At 36.2% G+C, this 18,383-nt stretch overlaps 2 protein-coding genes across 4 annotated transcripts in view; one reads left to right on the top strand and one right to left on the bottom strand.

Moving 5' to 3' along the window:
- Window positions 1-16,147, top strand: part of LOC106867641 (mitochondrial transcription rescue factor 1) — a 17,896-nt gene extending 1,749 nt beyond the window's left edge. Inside the window, exons 2-5 of one of the 2 annotated variants that reach the window (XM_014912571.2) lie at window positions 525-673; window positions 1,473-1,545; window positions 2,827-3,062; window positions 15,807-16,147. In XM_014912571.2, the coding sequence (XP_014768057.1) occupies window positions 525-673; window positions 1,473-1,545; window positions 2,827-3,021 (417 nt within the window). In that variant the 3' untranslated portion in view covers window positions 3,022-3,062; window positions 15,807-16,147. Of the gene's footprint in view, window positions 1-524; window positions 674-1,472; window positions 1,546-2,826; window positions 3,063-8,512; window positions 8,911-15,806 lie in introns of those variants that run through there. The other variant, XM_014912570.2, reaches the window with a different exon arrangement.
- The window catches only part of LOC106867640 (uncharacterized), a 106,793-nt gene continuing 95,338 nt past the window's right edge, over window positions 6,929-18,383 (bottom strand). The window contains exons 2-4 of one of the 2 annotated variants that reach the window (XM_014912569.2): window positions 18,017-18,254; window positions 15,368-15,401; window positions 9,723-9,863 (exon numbers count right to left, since the gene is read on the bottom strand). In XM_014912569.2, coding sequence (XP_014768055.1) covers window positions 15,376-15,401; window positions 18,017-18,254 — 264 coding nt within the window. In that variant the 3' untranslated portion in view covers window positions 9,723-9,863; window positions 15,368-15,375. Of the gene's footprint in view, window positions 9,864-15,367; window positions 15,402-18,016; window positions 18,255-18,383 lie in introns of both variants that reach the window. The other variant, XM_014912567.2, reaches the window with a different exon arrangement.

The raw sequence follows: 18,383 nt of genomic DNA on the forward strand, positions 1-18,383 counted from the left end.
ATATATATATATATATATATATATATATATATATAGCATAATTTTGTATTCCCTTGTCATTTATATAACCTCTTCTTATACTCTGTGCTTGACTAACACAATTTTCTCTGAAGCATGTTGAATTCTAACACCATGTTATTAGCGCCACTATACCTAAGTAAATACACACACACTCCCACACACGTTTAGTGTTGCAGTCAGATGAAAGAGTAGTCGACAACTTAGTAGAGATTAATGATGTTTCATTTTGGTCAAGTCAGTCTGTTATTCCTCTGGGATTTTCCTGTGAGTCACAAAATCTTCAGGCAAGTTACAGTTGAGTGATAACTTACCTGGAAGACCCTGTTCATCTACAGGTGAAAGTCAGAGAAGCAAGAGATTGAATCGGCCAAAATAAAATAAAAATTGTGTGTGTATGAAAAGTTTCCTGTTATTTTGTGCATGTGTTTGTACATATACATCTGTGTGTGTGTAGTAATAATCTTTCTGCTTTTGAATCTTAACACTTATGAATCCATTTTCAGCAAGACCATTCTGATGATGAAGAGGAAGAGGAAGAAGAGTACGAAGAGGAAGATTATTCTTTACCCTTGAATTACAAACAGTTACAGGTTCATGCCAAGTCTGCCAGAACTGACCACATGCTCAGCTCTGGACTAAACATATCTCGAAAGTAAGACCAATTTTTCACAATTCTTTCGTTATCCTCTCATTGAAATCTGTGTGGTTTGGTCAAGGAGAGGGTCTTGACCCTTTACAAGGTCTCTGAGAGTGGTGGGGTGGGTGAGAAGCTATCCACAGATCAGGGACCTGATCTGAATGCTTACAACTGAATGGACCCTGGTTAAAGGCCCAACCCAACCCAAGGTGGACCAGGTGGTGGGGGTTAAACTGGTCAATTAAGTCCACCATCCAAAGTCATTCACCAAGTTTTCTTCACCAACCCAAGGAGGGGGGAAAAGACCTTTTCCCAAGACAGCTGACAAGCAGTGGGTTTGAACCCCAAACCACATAGATACAAAGCGAACTTCTTCGCTGCACAGCCATACTTGTACTAGTATGGTAGGTGTTGGTTTGTTGTTGTTTAACCCCAAGTCGGACCTGATCCTGCAAGCCTATGAGCAAAAGTATCCCAGCTGTTATCATCCTGTCTCTTATTCCTGCATAGTGTACCTAGGACTACATTATCTAATGTTTCCTTCCTTTTAACATAGTAGGAAATAATTTGGGTGAGGTTGGAGTGGTGACAGTCCTGTTTTGGTGGTAGCACCCTGGTGGGGAAGGTGATGGTATTGTAATAGTGGGATGGTGGTACTTAGTGGTTATAGTTCTGTAGGGGTTCTGAACTGATGGTAGTTGTGGTGGTCACGCTGTAATGGTTGTGTTGTGGTGGTAGTATTTTTTGTCATGATAAACTGTGTCCCATAATTCTAGTGTCCACTGTCTACAGTCTTAAATTCTGTCCATTTCAGCCAAATTGACCAATATTTCTACAGTGGTAAATTAAGACTGAACAATGAAAAACTGCTGAAGAAGGGTAAAGTTGTAAGTATAGATATTTATCTATTGTCCACCTGGGTACTATACACTCTGTTTGAGTACTGTACTGTTCCTCTTGGTACCATTCTATCTGAATACTGTTTTACATGCATAATGACTGCCTATGTAGGTGCTGTATTGACTATCAGGGTACTATAGTATATTGTTGGGTACATTGTTGGCTATATACCTGAGTACTGTACCGTCTATCAGGGTACTTTACGTTTTAACTAGGTCCTCCACTGCCCTCTTCCATACCTGGGTACTGTACAGTCTACCAGAAGTGAGAGAAGAGACTGCTGGGTAGAAATAAAATTGATGGTTTGAGAGAAATGGAGTAGAGTTGGGTTGTGGTGTTAATTTTGTTACTGGTTTTCAGTCTTGGGACTGCGACCATGCTGGGGCACTGCCTTTTAATGGTTTTTGTTGATTCCATCTGTATTACAAGTTAATCTGGTACTTATTAAATGGCTAAGTCAACCTTAGTGTAAAGGTAGGTAACCCAACACTACCACAAGGTTTCTTTTTTTTTTTTTTGTTTGACTCTCTAATTTACTCCGATACACAAACATCATCATCATTCATCTGCTTTCCATGCTGGCATGGGTTGGACGGTTTGACAGGTGCTGACTGGGCAGATGACAGCACCAGGTTTCACTGTCCATTTTGACGTGGTTTTTCCAGCTGGATGCCTGTCCTAACACCAACCATCTTACACGGTCTTTAATATTCACTTTTCCATACTTTCATGGGTCACATGAGTGTTGTTGATGCAGGTTATTCTGTAACTGAGCACTCTTCCTATCATTATTCCTCCCCCCCCTCATCTTATTATTGTCCTTCTTCCTCACTCCTTCCACACTGTCACCTGATCATTTTTCTCCCACATCATATTCTTACCTCTTTCTCTTTCTCTCCTTCCACCTTGGGTCACCTCCAATATGAGACGGAGCAATCCATTAATTGAAGCAACATCATAGTCATTTCAGTAAAACCTGTCGACCGTAGGCAAAGTGGGATAACCCTAAGGACAAAGAAAAGCTCCTTCTATTTAGTTAATAAAAATTAATAATTTTTCATTTTGTTGTATCCAGAGGGTGGGTCGTAATTCCAATATAAACACATACACTGGCTATATTTCACTTCTTCTTTCATCACCATTTGTGCTCACATCTCTGATACAAAAACGAAATAATTTGTAATTTTTTTTTTCTTTCTGTTAATGTTTTTGTTTCATTTTATTTTTTAAATATTTAAAAACTATTTTATTTTCCCCGTGTTCTGCAGATGAAGGAAGGCGACTTTGCTGATTTAATTACTGCAGACATTTCCAGCGATAGCGTTGGTGATGCTGCTGATATCAAAGTGAAAAGAGTAAAAGTATTGAAGATATCAGAACCTAAAACTCAAAATGACAACCACACCGTGCTCCTGAGAGTTTGGCGCACAGCATTTCCACCTGGCGTTCCTGAAGGTTCCTAACCATGTTGTTGTTGTTGTTGGCCCAAATCATCAGACTTTAGGTAAAATTTCTTACCTTGAACCTTTAACTAATCAACCAAAACAGTATAAACAATTAATACATTGATGTATTACTACTAATGATGATGATGTACTGGCTGGGGACGGGGAAATGATGCTGGTCTTCAAAATGTGTTTCCTTTTCCATCAATACAGTTGTATTAATGTTCTTCCTCGAAAATTGTTTAAAAAAAGGGTGTTTGTCCCCACAACATTGCTTGACAATTGATGCTGGTGTATTTACGTCCCTGTAACTTAGCGGTTCGGCAAAATAGACCTTTAAAAACACAAAAAAACCCCCCATCAAATTCACTTGAACGTTTAAATTTAATTTGTGTCAAAATATTTTCGTCACTTTAAAACTTCATACCACGTCTTTTTCGTGTGTTTTTAAATGGCTTATAAACACTTTTCATGCTGCAATTGTTTTTGTTTCAACACATAATCTCAGATTAAGTTACTTGCTGTGCACATACATTTCCGTAATCCAGTTCTATATTTAAGAGATGAGGAATTTTGTACATTATTTACATTTGATGGATATTTGTCCTCATCTTGTTTGTTTGTAAACATAACATTTTGGCTGATATACCCTCCAGCCTTCATCAGGTGTCTTGGGGGAAATTTCGAACCTGGGTTCGCATTCCTAAGGTATTTTTTGATGCTATTATTATTATTATTATTATTATTATTATTCAGGTCACTGCCTGGAATGTATATCAGCCAAAATGTGTTAACAACAAACAAGATGAAGACAAATATCCATCAAATGTAAATAGTGTATCTCCGTAAAACATATATACATGACGCTCTGGTATTTGTGGCTATCATACCATGAGCTGACCTTCCCTATTTTCTTCTTAATCCTTTCAATGGTGACTTGCTCCTATAGAGTGGGCAAATCCCATTCCTATCGTTACGTTTAATAGTTTCAAATTTCCTCATAGCTCTTTTGTATCCTCTGATCCTTTCTTTGTGGCTGTAACCTGAAAACTGCATGTGGTGAATGAAATGTTGTATGTGTCTCTTTAACTCTGTAGGGTCACACATGCAGGACACATTTCGCATTACTCTGAGGTTCTCTCTACCCATGCAGAAGTACAACCCCCTCTGTTCTCAAAGGGTCCACTGAATGGAGCCTAGCTTCTTCCTCTGACTCCATTCAGACCTCTATTGTTGCGTATCTTCTATCTCTTGTGAGGTATTTTATCTTGTGCCATATTAGTTTAGACATTTTCCCCACCTCTGACTCCACTAGACTCAATTCTTATCTTTCACTTTAAACATTTTAAAGATAATCGTTTTCTTTTATGCTTTTCGGAGGGGTTACTTTAATTTCAGTCCTCTCCCTTATCAGATTTTTCTTGTGTTCTTTCCATATTTTCTAAATTTATTTTCTTTACTTTGGCTTCTGCCTCCACAGCAAAGTCCAATTTTGTCACCAGGCTTCATGTTTCAACATTTCTTTCTTTGTTACTCCTTCCTTGTTGGGTGTTACTGTTGGTAAGCTGTTTCTTTTTATTGGTAGGAATTCCTTCTCTGATATGTCGGGAAAACACAGTCCCAGCAGACTTTCTTCCATAACGGTTTGCTTTTTCAAAGCAGACATAATAAACAGTTAATTCTCGCCCCCCCACCCACCGTATGGGGAAATGAATAACAATTGCTTTACAAACGAAAGCAATAAACGTTCAGTATAACAATTTTCTGCTCTATAAATCTGAAAGATAAAATCTTGCTGTATTTATCTAGATTTACACTGATAGATTTTTTTTTTTTTTTTTTTAATTCACGTAAACCCCACAGAAAAAAAGTCGGAAAGCATTAATTTCCATGTTACCTAAAGTCATCCATGACAATTTTGTGTAAGCAATACCTTATCCTGCATTCCATATTTGAGATGTCGAAGGTTGATTTTGGTGGTCAAAGGTGTTTATATTAGTGTCTATTATTATTTATGACTACATGTTGAGAATGCTTCTGATTGACAATTTATTAAGTTCTTTTGACTATACAGTAAAATATACAGCGATTCTTTTGTATAGACAGCAAATATTAGACTTATGTGTGTATGGTGTAACAGAATCTATTATTAACCAATCTAATCTACAGTTAACTTTTTTTTGCTTCAATTTGTGTATATAGGTAGCTAACGAAGTAGTATTACTAGTGATATTAGCCTTAAAGGAATGTATGTGTGCTAAAAAACTTTGCTTAAAATTAACAGAACTCCCTGTGTATACCATATTACTTAAACTATCCGTTAATGTAACTATACACTTGTATATCACCTTAAATCTGTTACATTTACCTTCTAAAGGGCTTGATTCTTTATTTTTACATGAGCAATTTTTATATTTCTCTTCAGAGGTATATCATCTAATATTATTATGAATATTTATTATGGTGCTTTATGTTATCGCTGAATTTGCTGTAGTCTTATTGGTCTTGGAGTTAGATTTACTATTTGTGAATTATTACTACTATTAGTTTGTTGTATTGTATTACCTAAGGCATATTGTATATTTTCAAAAATATGGCTCTTAGAATTTTCTTCTATTGGTATCATTGCTATGTGTTCTAGCATTATCTGGCATCTTAGTGCTACTGTTTATTTCATTATTAGTATTATTACTAAAGCTATTTTTATATTTATTAATTCTTTTATTAGAACTGGCAATAATAGATCCTATGCTTGGCATTGTAGAGAAGGATATTTTAATTAATGATTCGTTAAATATGTGGTGATATTTATGATTACTAGCAAAGCTTTTTTTAACTATATTTAAAAACTTTTTTGCTAAACACTTAACATTTAGTGAAAATGGATGTGTATACCAAATAATTTCTCTCCTTCCGCTCCTATTAGGTAGTTTATTATTTTTATATATTGATTTAAGGATTTGTGTATTTTTTGCTAAGTGTTTATTGTTATTACTATATTTATTTCTTTGTCTATCATCACTTTTTCTATATTTTTTTGTTGTATTTTATAGAGGTTTCTTTTTGTTTTGTTATTTTTATTGTTGAGGTTATCTTTATTTCTTATTTTAGTATAACATGAAGCTTTGTTTAATTCCATTTGATTATAAACATATATTAAACGACTGATAAATCGGTTTTCTTAGAATTTGAACCTGTACACATTTAACCTACAATAAATAGACCTTTACAGTTGTAATAAAGAAAAATTATAATTTAAAATGGTATCTTCTAGTTATACAAATAAAAATTTAATACTTTTGACCACCAAAATCAACCTTCCACACCTCAAATATGGAATGCAGGATATAGATTACCAAGAGGAACTTACCAAGGAGATATATATATATACATACAAAAAATTTTCTTACCAAAGTCGACCTGCATAAATGTAAACCAGTAAATTTTAATCTATTTTTCAAAAATACTTTCTCATATTTTTTTCTAATTTTAAAAACAACATTCGATATATTATAAAAACTTTATCTTCTCCATCTCTGTCGAGCAGAAGTATTGTCTATCAATGTGTATCAACAATGGATTCCATTATAATGACAATACTTTCATGAAACGATTGTAAGATGCATTAATTAACAAATGTTTCATATATTTTTTAATACAATACTATTTTAGACATATCTTCGTGAGAAATTTTGTTTGATATTGACTTTCATGCTATTATTTCAAAATACAGAATATATAATCGCTCCTATTAATGTCTAAATACTTTATAATATTAATATTCTTGATATTTAATACAAAGAGCACTCATTATAAATTCAGTGGATAATATTCTAACAGAATATATTTAATTAATGATACATGTATGAGGTGTCTGTAAAGACACAGACAAAAGAAGAAAAAACACGACTCGTTAACAGAAGGATTTTGTTGTATGTCATTAGTATTTATTAATGAGTCAGTTAAATAATTTGTTTGTATATATTTATTTTTGTTTTCGTTCCAAATCAAATGACAGCAATGAACCAATAAAGTGAGGCTGTGTGTGTGGAGGTGGGGAGGAGGAGGAGGATGATCGAGTCGTGTCTCCGAGGGGGTGGTCACGGTGGTGGTGGTGGAAGTGGTGGCAGAAGACAACAGCTGAAATTGAACCTACACACACACACACAGCAAGACATCATATGACATTTGGAATCATCATCATCATCATCATAATTATTTATCATTTTATGTCCCTTTCTATTTCTCCATGCTTGCATGGATTGGAATATATGCAGAGATTAATAAAAGGTGCATCAGACTATGCTGGGTGATCACACACACACACACACACACTTCTCTAGGGTTCCTCTTACATCTCTGTACGCATGCTTACACAGGTTTTTCTCTCATGCTTCCTTCACACACACACACCTGAGTCTCTCTCACCTCCTGCCACCACACACACAGGGGTGGGCCCTTCTTTTACACCCCCTACACACACACAGCTGTTCCCATTCACCTCTATCCCAAGCTCTTCTCTCTTTCTCCCTCCAGCTCTAGACAAGGGGAGGGGGTGGGGGAAAGGTGAGACACACACACCCCTCCACCCCCTCTGCCATCACCTGACCAGCAGGATTAACTACAGGCTTTTTACAACATAACTGTAGTTTGAGTTAGTGAGATGATTACACACACACACATGCAAACACACACACATATATATATACTTCATTGTAGTAATCATAATATATACACATATACATTTATATTTCAAAAAAATAATTAAAAAACAATTAGAAAACAAACCAAAAAACAAAACCCTGACACCTAAAATTTACTTCAATTTGAAATTTCTGTGGCAATTTTTCTTGGAATAATTTTGTGAATCTGAATGTCTTTAGACAGTCAGGAACATTTGTGAAGGTCATTTAGACGTCTAAGATCTTACTCTTTTTACTCGTTTCAGCCATGTGGCTGTGGTCATGCTGGAGCACCGCCATGAACGTTTCTTTTTTCTTTTTTTTTTTTTTGGCAGCCAGCAAAATTTGTGAATGTCTTTTTTACTGCCAGAAACATTCAAAGGGGGAGGAGCAAGAAAGAAAGAAAGAAAAAAAAAGGGATTCACTGATAGTAAGGTGGGTGGGGGGGTTGGAAGGTGGTGGGGGAGAGTCCTCACACAGACTGAGTTTAGAATGTGGGAGTGTGTGTGTGTGTGTAGTTTGCATATGTAACAATGTGTGAATGTGTTGGTGTACTTCCACACAGATAAAATGTGCGTATACACATATTTCACTACACATCATTATGTAAGCATATACATACATGTGTGTAGATGTGCAAGTGTTTATATAATTCTACATACATAAACATTCTAGCCAGCAGCTTCTGACCAAGCTGTTCCAAGTGTGTTTTATGCTTGTTTTTCTATGCTAGAATGGAGTGAATAAGTACATAAGAATCAAGGCATTGCTTTACAACCAGATTCCCATTTTGTTACTAACTCTTGTTTTTTTCTTCTCTTTTCAAGTAAAGGACTATTTGTGTGATTCATCGTTGAAAGGACAGAGCTAATGGACAACTTGTCGATGAAGATTATCAACAAACATCACCAATTTTTAAAAATCTTTACATTGCAAGGTGCAGAATGTAGACATACATACATACATACATACATACATAAAACCGGCTTCCACTCCGTTACTGTCGACCAATTTCGCTCACAAAGCATTAGTCAGTCTCATGCTACAGCAGAAGAAGACACTTGCTCGAAGGTGCCATTCACGGCGATAGAACTCAAAACTGTATGTTAACAAAGTGAACTTCATTACATACAGATGTGTGTGTGTGTCATTTTATGATGTTCAAATGGAAATGTAGCTACAAATAACTCCAAAAACGAAGTAAAAAACCTTTCACATAGAACAAGTGTGAGTATTGTCAACTCTTTTCTCTATAAGGGTCCGTTTGTTTTACCCCAAGATCTGTGCATTTAAAAATTTCTTAATGCTTCAAAATATGATCTAAAATGTGTGTGTCAGAGTTCTTGGCTTATGTGTATGTGTGTGTATATACACACACATGCCAAGAACTCTGACATAGCAAGATATCTTTCCTGCTCTCTAAACCTATGACTAAAGCCCTTATCAGCCAAAATATCAGGATTATTGAAAGTTTTATAGTAAAGTTTGTACTACACTGCAGTGGCTGTTTATAAGAAAGAAAAAAAAAAGAGAAAGATGTGTTTTAAAGGAAGAACAATGATATAATGAAAAGGGAGGTGGGGTAGATGCTGAAATGAAGATGTAGGCCGAAAAACAGGGACTTGGAGTATGTATGTGTGAGGTACAGAAAAGATTGTTCTGTAGAAAGAGCCAGACTACTACAGCCCCCCTCCCCCACACCACAGTAAGAGAAAACAGAAAGGAAGAGGAATGGGAGGTGAGTGAAGCGAGTTAAGGGGAGGAGGGTCGACAGTTGACGAAATATGTACAATCGGAATTGGTTTCCTTCAAAAAATAAAATAAAAGAGAAACAACAACAATACAACAATGATTAATCCATGATAGAATTTGCTTATAAAATATAATAATAATAATAATATTAATAACTATAAAAGTTTTCAAAATAATAATAATTAATAATAATAATAGTGTTGTATCTGTAAGAAAATTGAAACTGAACTTAGAAAAGAAGGTCTGTGCCGGAGAAGTTTGACCATGACGTTAGGTCTCTCTCATCGGCCGGAGTTAATTGATAAATGTCCACTTCTTGTCCATTATTCAGTTTCTTGTCATGTGCTACTGGCTTCAACTCCTCTTCCATTTGCATTCCAAATTCGTATTCCATTCCATGTTTGGAATGGTACCGGGCCAAACCTCCTACAAAAACAAACAAAAAAATCAGGGTTTTTTTTCCACAAATATTTATAAAACTTGCTAAACTTTCGACGGAAATAATTAAAAAAACGGTTTTTTTCCACACAAAACTAATTTTATAAATGATGGCATAAAACTTCTTGTAGCTATTTACATTTGACGGATATTTGTCCTCATCTTGTTTGTTGTTAACACAACGTTTCGGCTGATATACCCTCCAGCCTTCATCAGCCAAAACGTTGTGTTAACAACAAACAAGATGAGGACAAATATCCGTCAAATGTAAATAATTTCTCTTAATTATAGAACTGTATTCTTGTAGCTAGAAATATAGTTTTATTTTTGTGAATACTTTAAAGTTACATGTCCATCAATGATTGGAAATCAAGGATGAAGGACATAGACCTCTGAGGCTCTGTGAGTGAAACTGAATATTTAATCTCCATGGAGGATGTGAATCCAGATCTGTATAAAGTTCAGATTGGAAACCTGAAGTCAAGGTTTAAGAACCAACAATACTCCATAAAATTCACTCAGTGAACAGATGGTGGTGGAGTTAAACTGCTGGTGGGGAAAGAGATTTAATCAGATCCCTCATTAATTATTGCCAAGAACCCAATTTATTTTGGGTTGATTCCATGTTATGGTAGAAGATATTTGCTCGAATGCAATGATTACTGAAGTTAGAATACGGAACTAGCTGAGCTACCCTGCTGCCAAGAGAGAACTACAACTGGTGTTACACGGGGTTAGATTTAGTCATAATCCAAACAAGCCTGAAGCTTAAGGACTCAACATCCACAGGGGACACCAACATTCTTTTGTTAGACTCGCTTGTGTAGCCCCCACCTAGTTCAAAACCCTGTCATGACTCGCCGTTATACCTTATATCAGGCATGGACAACCTTTTTTCGAGAAATAGGCCGTACTACTAAAGATCATTGAAGGTAAATTTTCGTTGGTGTGCCTTTCGAATGTTATGTGGCCCGCAAGTTTGTCCTCGATTGGTTCATAAGGTCCGTAAAAAATTTCAATGAAAAAGTTTACATCTAAAAACAGAGTTGCCTCCCTTTGCATCTGTTGCGAGGGAAGCTACTCTTACTGTTACATTACTAGAAGATTGGAAAAAATATATCAAAAAATGATTAAATAAATAAAATAAAATTTAGCACTAGAAATGATTAAAAGTGCGAGAGCATGCTTTGAGTTCAAATCGTGCTAGCGGCATAACTGAAAGGCTTAAAATAATAATACATATATGTAAATGTTTCTCATATATATATATATGTTAAGTTTCACACGAGAACAGCCAAGAAAAAGAAATAAAATTGTGTGAATGAAATAAAAGAAAAATCAGCAGTGATTGTATTCGTCAAACAGATTTTCTTTTTGCAGAGGACCTCCCACCCAATCGCTATTTGACGTGTTTCAGAAATGTAATTATTTAGATATAGTGCCGAAAATAAACATTTTTATACATTTTAATATTTGATCACTTCTGTCTCTTGGTATACTTTCAGCTATCTTTTTTTTTTTTTTTTTCCAACGGATCCTCTGCCTAAAAAGTTAAGGGCCTTATACTTAGATTTTTTTTATTAGAGATCTTTAATACTAAACAAAATAGCCTTTATGCAGTGTAGTGAGGTTGTCTAGGTTTTATGGATTTATTCAGCCACATCAATCTGTTAGAAATAGCAGTCAAATCCCTTGCTTGTCTTCAAAAGGGACACAGTGTCTCTTGTGCTGCAGACAATCTGTGCAACTAATGCACATGCACACATTTTGAAACCAGTGCACAAAAGAAATTGTGTGAATTAAGTTAATAATAAAGACGAAATATCTAATTGCTGGTTCTCTGAATCAAAAGAAAAAGACAGGATGGTCGTGTTTGGAATGCAGGACTGTCCTAGGACTAAACACCTGAACGTGTATGAAAGTTTTTGTCTCTAAATAAGAACTCTAGAAAACTACAATTCTTAGGTGAACATATTCATTCTTTGTGAAATAATGAAAAAGGTAAAAACTGCGTTTGTTTTTTGAAGAGGCACAATATGATGGAGTGGGCCAGGATGGAGAGGTGTGTTATCAGTCATCTGAATCATCCCAGTGTAAAACTGTTACAATAACGAAACTAAATGCTACAAGATACTTTAGACCAGTGCTCCACAACCATTTTCACCTGAACCACAAAACTAAAAGTATAAGGAAGAAAATTATATTAAGGTTACACTGCGGCACACCAGCGTGCCGCAGCAGAGCACTACTTTGGAATGATGTTCTGGGATCTTAACCCCACCATCGATGTAAACAATACACTTTGATTGTCCATACAATCATTACAGGCCAAAAAACGGTCTCGGTATGGACTTTAAGGGGTCCACTGATAAATAAAAGGTCACTGGTTCATTCCCAGCCAAAGCCACAACTATACAATAATGTATAATTAACAAACACAGTATTGAAGAACAGGAATCGGTGCTCGTAGACTTCCCTGTCATAAGGGAGATCACTGAGTGTTGACATCACAGCATTTCCAACTGTGAGTTAAACAACACTTCGTCTTCAGTACCCGTTAGAAATAAATGTAAGATTGGGATATTCAACAGGCATAACACAGTGGTCTCCCTTGTCGTGTCAAAGCCAGACATCAAACGAAAGCAAAGATAAAGAGGCGAAATCATCATCATCATCGTTTTACGTCTGCTTTCCATGCTAGCATGGGTTGGACGATTTGACTGAGGACTGGTGAACCAGATGGCTACATATATACACACACACATAGAACAGCTCTGGATTAACAAGGTGATTTGACAGGTTACATTGCACAGAGATCAGTAAGAATCTCTCCAGGTGGAGCTTTTGTGTCTACTCATTGAGGTCTCAACTCTGGTACAAGAAAGAATTGGAAGACGGATTCTTCAAGCTAAGCCAACTGGCGGGAGAGGTGGACCAAGAATGAAATGGTTGGATAAGATCCATGAGTCGGTGGCGTCTTGGAATCCAGCCAGAAAGTAGAATGGTTATTGCTTCCAATAAGACCCAATGGAGGAGTTTATCGGAGGACTCGACCCCCCTCCTGTGAGCCTCTCAAGCATAGGGGGCAGAGAAGAAGGAATGAATGGAAAGGGACACCTAAAAATCAGGAATTTCATTGGGGTCTGGGCAAACAGTTGATAAGGAATATTCTAAAATTTCAATTAAATCCAAAAATAAATACGACATTGGTCTTAGAAAGGAGCAATCTTAGAAAAAGAAAAAAAAAACAGGAACAGAACCATGCAGAAGAGAAAGAATTTGTGGCAAAAAAAAAAACTAACAAACACATTTTATTTTCAAATTAAAGCAACATTTCAAATTCATGAAAATTGGAAAAGAATTGAAAAGATGATGAAATTTGAAAGAAAGCAACACAATCTCAAGACAAGCTTCAGTGAAGAAAACATGACAGACTCCAAGAGAAAACAAACATTTTCTATGTATTATATAATGTATGATGTATAGATACACACGCAAAATATATTCACGTATGTGTATATATTATATATAGACATTATATATATATATATATATATATATATATATATACACACACACACACACACTATATATATATAGTTTATGTAATATACATTATACATACATATATATCTCAAAGAGACTGCTAAACAATGATTAACTTTGACACAGTTACTATGGCAACAGAAAGTGGTGTTAACAAGAGGCGGCAGTGGCAGTAGAGTCTGTTGATACACATGGAGAGAGAGAGAGGGGGGGGAGATGCCAAACGGAAAATGATTCAACAGAACGGAACCATGCAGAGTTTTGGAGAGAAAAAAGAAAGAAAAATGAAAACAAATTCTTCATGAAGAACTGAAGATGTCACAGAGTGAATTACCATATTTGGTTTTTTGGGGATTTTTTTTCTTTTTTCTTTTAGGAGAGACAAGACAGAACGAAGAGAAAGAATGAAAAAAAACATGCAGTAAAGACTAACTGGGGTGGGGGTGGGGGTTGAAACAGAAAGGGGGTTCTCGGTGATGAGGGTGACACTGAAGCAGAAGACAGCTTTCAGTACATGCTACTACGTGTTGATGGATGAGAAGAGAGACAATCCTTCTAGCATAAACAGACTGGTCAATGGTTGGTCAGCTTTGAAATGGACACTGATGGAGCTGTTTCAATGTCCATCATTCAGAACTTTTGACAGAGTTCCCTTTTGTCATTGGGAAAAAGAAATGCGTGTGTATGTGTGTATATATCGTCGTCGTTTAACGTCTGCTTTCCATGCTGACATGAGTTGGATGGTTCGACTGAGGACTGGCAAGCCAGGAGGCTGCACCAGGCTCATATATATTTGTATATATATGCGTGTGTAAGTGCACACAAACAAATCAACAAAAAGACTGCAGTGAATTTATTGTTGGCAACAGTTTAAATAGAGTCCACGATTGAAATAACTATAAAATGAAACCCAGTTCACCTGCATGAAACTGGATATTAATGATCCATCTGCAGGAAGAACTTACTGCTCTGAACAGGGGTACAACTCTAAAATTGTGTACTGTTGCAAATATTTAAGCATAATTAATTTCTCTTCCCCAGTGAGAGCCTGTTCTGGTCAAGGAAGATGTTGACCTGTCCAGGCGATGGCTCCGAGTGTGATAGGTTGTCGTGTTCCTCTCACTCACAACCATTACATGAAGCTGATATTTAGAATTAGAGACTTGGCTTCAATATTCAATCAGTCCAAGACAATTGGTGGAATCTTCTGCAGATAGTGTGGAGCCTGCCTGGTCTCTGCCAGATCTCAGTCAGAAATCAGTTAATGCCAACTGTTGACTTGTTTTTAGAAATGTTTATTTTGAAATGTGTGTCTGCCAAAAGCTTTTCAAGTCAGAGAGAAAAAGATTAAGAAACAAATATATTGCACCTGTTTGTCTTTTACACACACACACAAAGAATACTGTTTCACTTCTTCAGGGTAGTTTCCAACCACAAACATATAAATATACATACACAGACAACAAACATGTATGCACATATACATACATACATTCATGTGTGTGTGTGTATACACACACACGTACACATGCAAATACATACTCTATCACACTACCTCTGTGAAAGTAAAGTTAATGAAGGAAAATTTTGTTAAATTTGTAAAAGATTTACTGAATGTATGTCAATAAATATTTATATATATATATATATATATATATACACACACATATATATATATAAGTCTATAGTGTATATACATATATAGAAACACACACACACACACACACATACATATATGTACATATGTATGCACATACCTACAAGTGTGTGTGTGTGTAGAAAGCCAGGTTTAAATGAAGCCAAACAACTGCTGCTATATAATGTGATGCCAGTCGTTGAGTGAATGCTAGAAAGGACGTCTCCCCCTCTCTCCTGCTTGAAATATTGAACAGTTTAGTTGGTGGCCATGGATAAGAAGGGATGGGCAAGGCTGGATTAAAACTTACTGATAGCTTCAAAGGTTTTGTTGATCAACCAACTCTGCAATTAAAAACCAACAAACATCAATAATTAAATTATTAACTCGTCAGATCACAGAGTCCAGTAATGAGGGATTTGGCCATGGAAATTGTTGGAGAAGAGAAAATATAAAGAAACAACTTTTTTTTGTAGAAACCAAGATTATTGTTGGAATGGAATTTTTTTCTTTTCAACAATAACAGAGAAAAGGAGGAATTCTCGAGGAAGCAACATCTTTGTTACAATTTTTATGCATGTGTCAGATGAGAGAAGTGAAGTCTATAAAGGGGGGACTATTTCTTCTCCAGGGGGGCATTTTTGTTAACATTGAAGAAAAGCATTAAATTATATCTGAACCTAATTGTTTCAATACATTACATTTGATGATAAGAAAGCTTTGTTTTTTTTTTCTTTCCTATTTTACAGAAATATTTCTCTACATTTATCCTCATTGACTGTACAAGAATTATTCTGGATGGAAGAAACAAGAGAATGAAGAAAGTAAAAGACAATAAAATAGAATGGAAGGGATTCCTTGAAAATCTTGTTTGAAAAATATCAAAGAATTTGTGTCTTGTTGGCAGAAAGAACGTGAAAATATTCAATGGAATTGAAGAAGAAAGAATTCAATGACGAGACAGGGCTGTCTGAATAAAAGACAAGTGCTAGAAAGGAATTTTGAAGACAAAACAATAAGATACAAACCACTTGGCCACATGATCACCTCCCCACCCACTTCCCACCCCTATAATAAAACAGTCACATGACACCTTGTTCATCCAATTATTTCATCTACAACAAACATGAAACTCAATATTAACCAAGCTCATAGTTGTTGTTGTTGTTGTTGTTTAACCCTAGGCTAATCCTGATTAAGCAGACTTAAGGTGTTGTAGGTTGTCAAAAATCCTGACTTCTGACCACCTGATGACCAGTCAGGTATGTAGAGGTGTGGTGTGATAGTTGGGACATGTCCTAATCTCTCTCTATCCCTCTACTGCCCGCTCTGTCACAGACCAGACTGGGCATTCCAACATACAATGGGTGGTGCAGTGGGAACATATCTCAAGGCAGTGCTTCTCAACTGGGGCCCACACGACCCTTAAGGGTCCACAGAAGATTTTCTTGTCAAAATTTATCTGCAGTAAATTGCTAACACTTCCGCAATGCACAAAACATTTTGGTAATTATTTTTATACAATTCCTAATTATATTTAATTCCAAAAAATATACGACTTTTTTAAACATTGAATGGCTATGAAGGTCCAGCAGAATAAAATAAGCATCAAATAGGTCCTAAACGAGACATGTCCTAATCTCTCTCTCTCTCCCCACTGTCCAGTCTGTTATTGATGTTGCTGTTATTCACTGACCTCTATAGTTCACAGACCCTGAGGTGACTTATAACATTGTTGGGAGTCAGCCAAAATAAACTTGAGAAATGCCATGTCTACATATAGTCGTTAGATTTTCTCTGACGTGCAATGGCTAATTATGTGCTACAGTGTTGCATTCGGGAAACTGAAAGAAGCTCGTCATATATACACACAACACACACACATTGGTAAAATCCACTCACAAGGATTTGGTGGGCCCAGGCTATAGTAGAAAAAATTTGCTCAAGGTGCCACACAGTGGGATTGAACCTGGAACCATGTGGTTGGGAAGCAAGCTTCTTACCACATAGCCACACCTGCGCCTTATGTATATAAAGGGTGTGGGTGGGGAGAATTAGACTTTTCGTTTGTTAAACAACCTGTTAGAAACAGCAACTAATCTGTCTGTGCAAACATGTGTGAATATATACACAAACAGATTGTAAAGTGGTGTAAATTGAGAGCACAACAGATGGAATCCGATCCTCGATCCAAAGACACACGAAGTAGAGAGAGAGAGACAGACAGACAGACAGACAGAACAATGCTCCTCAATTGTTTCTTCAATTCTGTTTCCTAAATGGAAGGAAGGAAGATATATTTGACCAAAATATCTCTCAGAAAGTTTAAAGAATGAGAACCAATGAAGATTTCTTTTCCTCCATGTTGTGTCCAAGAAGGGGTGCGGGGTGGGGAAGTCTTCTTCCTAACAAAACTTTCGACAGGTTCGAAATCACAAGTTGTTTCATGGCAAAGCACCTCGCTACTACTACTACTACTACTACTGCTGCTGCTACCACCACCACTACTACTACTACTACTACTCTTGCTACCACTATTACTGCTACTACTACTACTACTACTACTACCATTTCTATTAAGGAGAGAAAAGTATTTTTATCTATAGGATTAAATGATAAAAACTAACATCATCATCATCATTAGCAACACCAATAACAGCAAAGATAAATGAGCCTTTTAATTGACTGTTGAAGCTGCTAGAAATAGCAACCAAATTCCCCTCAAAGCTATCATGCCCACAACTGTGTTAAAACAGGAAGGATACATGAAATGATGTAATACTGGCTAAACGATGAGAGGGTCGTGGGTGGAGTGTCTGAGCAAATAAGCCTGCTGGATCACGATGACTCAAGACTAAACAACAATAACAACAAAAAAAAAAGAAGAGCAACACCAATAGCAATTAATGATCGTTAATTAATGAAGGAGGCATGAGATAAAAAGATGTGGGTTACTCACCTCTTGAGGATAAAGCCAAGTTTGGTCTCATGCCGTCATCGGGACTGACAGGGCTGCTGTCATCAGATTCCGAGCCGTCATCGGTGGATTCGTTCATGCTTCCATCAAGACCGTAGCCTTCCAGTAAGAGCATCTCATTCCTCTCTTCAGGATGTTCCAGGAGATAATGTTCCAGCATCACTTCTTCCGATGGATAGTCGTGTAAGGTGCTGATCTGGTCACTGAAACACACTTTATGCTGAAACAACGACAAGAACAACATCAGATATGAGTGTATACACATACTGTTATACATATGTAAATATACATAGTGTGTATGTGTTTATATATATATATATATATATATATATATATATACACACACACA

Source organism: Octopus bimaculoides, chromosome 21, assembly GCF_001194135.2.
Source record: "Octopus bimaculoides isolate UCB-OBI-ISO-001 chromosome 21, ASM119413v2, whole genome shotgun sequence".
NCBI lineage: Eukaryota > Metazoa > Mollusca > Cephalopoda > Octopoda > Octopodidae > Octopus > Octopus bimaculoides.